The 3,920-nt window shown below is 43.9% G+C and overlaps 1 protein-coding gene across 1 annotated transcript; it reads right to left on the bottom strand.

Annotated features, from left to right (window-relative positions):
• Positions 1 to 259: 259 nt before the first annotated feature.
• On the bottom strand, positions 260 to 3,554 carry LOC139839270 (uncharacterized). Its single transcript, XM_071829318.1, has 4 exons — positions 3,495 to 3,554; positions 3,060 to 3,151; positions 1,744 to 3,013; positions 260 to 1,030 (listed from the first exon to the last, which is right to left on the bottom strand). The coding sequence occupies exons 1-4, from the start codon at positions 3,552 to 3,554 to the stop codon at positions 260 to 262; spliced, it is 2,193 nt and encodes a 730-aa protein (XP_071685419.1).
• Positions 3,555 to 3,920: the final 366 nt, after the last annotated feature.

The following is a 3,920-nucleotide window of genomic DNA, read 5'->3' as shown; positions in this document are numbered from 1 at the left end:
GTCGGCGTCAGCCATGTATTGAAAAAATTGGGCATGGATTCCCCTAAAAATTGGGCATGGATTCCCCAAAAAATTGGACACAAATTCTGGGAACAAAAAGCTGACATATTCAACATAAATTCTGGGAAAAACAAGCTGGCATGTTCAACATAAATTCTAGGCCAAACAAACTGACACATAATCTGAAATAAAATGACATTACACAAACTACAGACTCAAACTGCTATTCATCCATTACAGAAACTACAGATTCAAACTGCTATGCATCTTCTTCAAAAACTAGACGATTCCTAGTCCTATTTCCTCCATCATCATCATCATCACTTGAATACTTGTACATTGTCTGATCAACCTCCTCGATTTCTTCAGGAACAACCTCCTTGCTCTGTTTCTTCAGTTTGTCCACAATGACTTTTTCAAGTAGCACATGTTCCTGGTCACTTCTCGTCCTACTCCGTGCAGTGCCTTCTTTTTCTTGCACAGGAACTTGACTGGAATCTTCTTCTTGATATGACAGTCCAGCAACACCGGGTCCCTGTTCATTTTCTTTTACACTCCATAGATGGCTATGGTGAAATTTCTGCACCACTTGCCATTTTCCTTTCAAGGAAGTGTCTGGCACATAAAAGACCTTGGTTGCTTGTGATGTCAGAATGAAAGGATCATTCTTGTACCAAAACTTTTCTGTGTTAACACTTTTAAAGTGTCCATCATCGTCGAATTCGGGTTTCCTACCACCAAGGTCAAACCAGACACACCGGAAGAGGACAACTGACCGATGGACGCCACCGCTGGAGTTGTATTGCAATCTGATGATGGATTTGAGCTGACCAAAGAAGTCAATGATGTTGCCATCATGATCTCCCTTAGAAACGATTCCACTATTTTGTGTCTTTATGTTCTTCTTGCGGTGAACGGTATGGTACCGAACATTGTCAACAACACATGCCGAATATAGTCTCACTCTAAAATCTGGTTTGCACGCCAAAGCATAGATATCGGGACAGACATCATTTCGCATTTTTCCAATCTGCAAACAATCAACCAGGGGGTGAGTAACACACACAGAAAATTTATATCAAGAACTTTTCCAATCTTCAGAAATAAACCAGCTAAAGATCTCACATGAGTCTAAAACCATCTAGCAAATTTCTTGGCAAGCCATCTATCAACATTGATCTGACCACCTCGTTGCTTCAACTCTTGTTTGCACAGGCTGGAATGGCAACAGAAAATAGATCCTAATTATTATTTGGACAGGCTGCAATAACCTATCTATATATGGGGATGAAGAGAAACGTACTCGATATATGGATCAACCTCAGGGCAACTTCCGAGCACATACCACACCATGTTGTCATAGTCCTCACCTGCATACACATATTGAGAGGCTCCAATAAATTTCACACCGTGTTTGAAAACAGACACATCACCAATATGTGAATCATCCCGCTTCGGATTTCTGCTTGGACGGTTGAATCTTGTTTCAACATCGTCGAAGTATCTCGAGCAAAATGTCAGGCACTCATCAACAATATATGCTTCGGCAATCGATCCCTCCGGCCTGGCATTGTTCCGGACATAACGCTTCAATGTTAGCAACCTTCTTTCGACTGGGTACATCCAACCGTAATGCACTGGGCCTCTAAGCCTTGCCTCTATTGGTAAATGGATGGCCAAATGCACCATCACGTCGAAGAAAGATGGGGGGAAGATCTTCTCAAGTTTGCAAAGAATAACTACGATTTCCTTTTCAAGTCTGTCCAGAACGTCTCTCTTCAGTGTTTTGCAACACAGCTCTCTGAAGAAATTTCCAAGCTCAGCAGCCACTTCATATATGTCTTCATAGATTGTTCCTCGCAGGCCAGCCGGTAAGATCCTTTGAAGCAATATATGACAGTCATGGGTCTTCAGCCCTTGAAGCTTGCACTTATCAGCAGGCACACACTTGGATATGTTAGACGCGTACCCATCTGGAAACCTCACAGCTTTTATGAATTCACAAAATGCAATTTTTTCTTGTTTACTCATTATATACCACGCCTGTTGCATCTCAAAAGAGTCAGCTGAAACAAGCTGCAAATGCAAGTCACGTCTTATGCCCATGTCTTCCAAATCAAGCCTTGAATTCACAGTGTCCTTTGTCTTGCCTTGTATGTTCATGAAAGAACCAATCAGATTGTCACAGATGTTTTTCTCGATGTGCATTACATCGAGATTATGCCGCAGCTTTAGATCTTCCCAGTATGGCAAATCCCACAAACATGACCTACGGCTCCAACACTGACCGTCCTCACGTTTCCTTTTCTTCTGAAGCTTGCCTGGTATCACATCTCTAACCCTATCAAGATGTTCCTTCAGCTCTTCTGGAGTGAATTCCGCTGGCTTCTCACGGCTTTCAGAAGCACCATTGAATTCTTTGCTATTTCTCCAAGGATGGTACCGAGGTAGCCAACGGCGGTGCCCAATAAAGCATATTTTGTTCCTTAATTTCTTGGAGCAATTCTCTTTGTCACAACGCACACATGCCTGGTAACCAGTTGTGGCCCTCCCTGACAATGTGTGCAGTGCCGGATAATCATGAATGCACCATAAGATTGCAGCACGGAGATCAAACTTGTCTGGACTATTGGCATCATATGATTTTACACCTTTCCAGAGCTCCTGCAGCTCTTCCATCAAAGGCTCCATGAAGACATCAAAATCTTTTCCTGGAGAGGATGGACCAGGGATTAGCATTCTCAGCATGAAGTTGGACTGATCCATACATGCCCACGGTGGAAGGTTGTATGGCACCACGAATACAGGCCACATGCTGTAGGAGTTGCTCATATTCCCGTAGGGATTAAAACCATCCGCGGCAAGTCCAAGCCTTATGTTCCTGGCATCAGCGGCAAAGTCTTTATGAATATTATCAAAATCCTTCCATGCATCCCCGTCTGCTGGATGACTGAGTTCATTCTTCACGTCTTGACGCTTCAATTTGTGCCACTGTACTTCCTTTGATTTGCTCCTTTGAAAGAAACATTCTTTGCAGCCTTGGAATCAATGGGAAGTGCCTCAGCACCTTCTCTGGGATCTGTCTCCTACCATCAGCATCTTTCCATCTGGAGGCTTTGCACTTGGGGCAATTATTCTCCTTGGCATAATCCTTCCGGAACAATACACAGTTATTCGGGCACACATGGATACTATCACAACCAAGGCCCAACCTACTGATTATGCTAAGTGCCTCCTCGTATGACTTTGGTATTGAGCTAGTAGGGTATTGCATGGCCAAAATCAGGAGTATCGTGTTGAATGCAACGTTGCTAATCCGGTAGTACGACTTGGCCTGAAGTAACTTGATTGTGAGTGAAAACCTTGAAATTGTACCCCCATCGCTGGCTGCGTGCTTGGCTTCCTCTATCAACTCAGAAAATATAGTGTCCTTTCCAAATCATCAAGCAGATCAGGAATTCTATCATCTTCGTAACCATCTTCCTCTTGCAAACCAAAATAGGGTGCCTCTGCATCACCTCCACCAACATGGTGTGCCCCTGCATCACCTCCATGTCCAGCCTCAGGTTCACCTCCATGTCCAGCCTCAGGTTCACCTCCATGTCCATGTCCGGCTTCAGCTGCACCTCCTTGTCCTCCATGTCCATCTTCGGGTACAGGATGTAATGGTTCTCCATGGAAGACCCATCTTTCATAAGTGCTTGCCATCCCAAAAAGAAGCAAATGAGCCTCTACTACATCTAGAGGTTTTGTGCACCGGTTGAGATAGCTACGGCATGGGCATAGGACCTGATCATCATTGGCAGCACTCAAGCAAACAAACTGCATAAACTCTGTCACTCCCTTTGTGTGTTCAGGGCAAAGCCTTCTAATTCTTGTTGTAATCCAGCATCTGTCATCTGTGGAAGAAAAATGTTGCA

This window comes from Lolium perenne, chromosome 4, assembly GCF_019359855.2.
Source record: "Lolium perenne isolate Kyuss_39 chromosome 4, Kyuss_2.0, whole genome shotgun sequence".
In the NCBI taxonomy this organism is placed as follows: Eukaryota; Viridiplantae; Streptophyta; class Magnoliopsida; order Poales; family Poaceae; genus Lolium; species Lolium perenne.
This window is presented reverse-complemented; position numbering and strand designations above follow the sequence as displayed.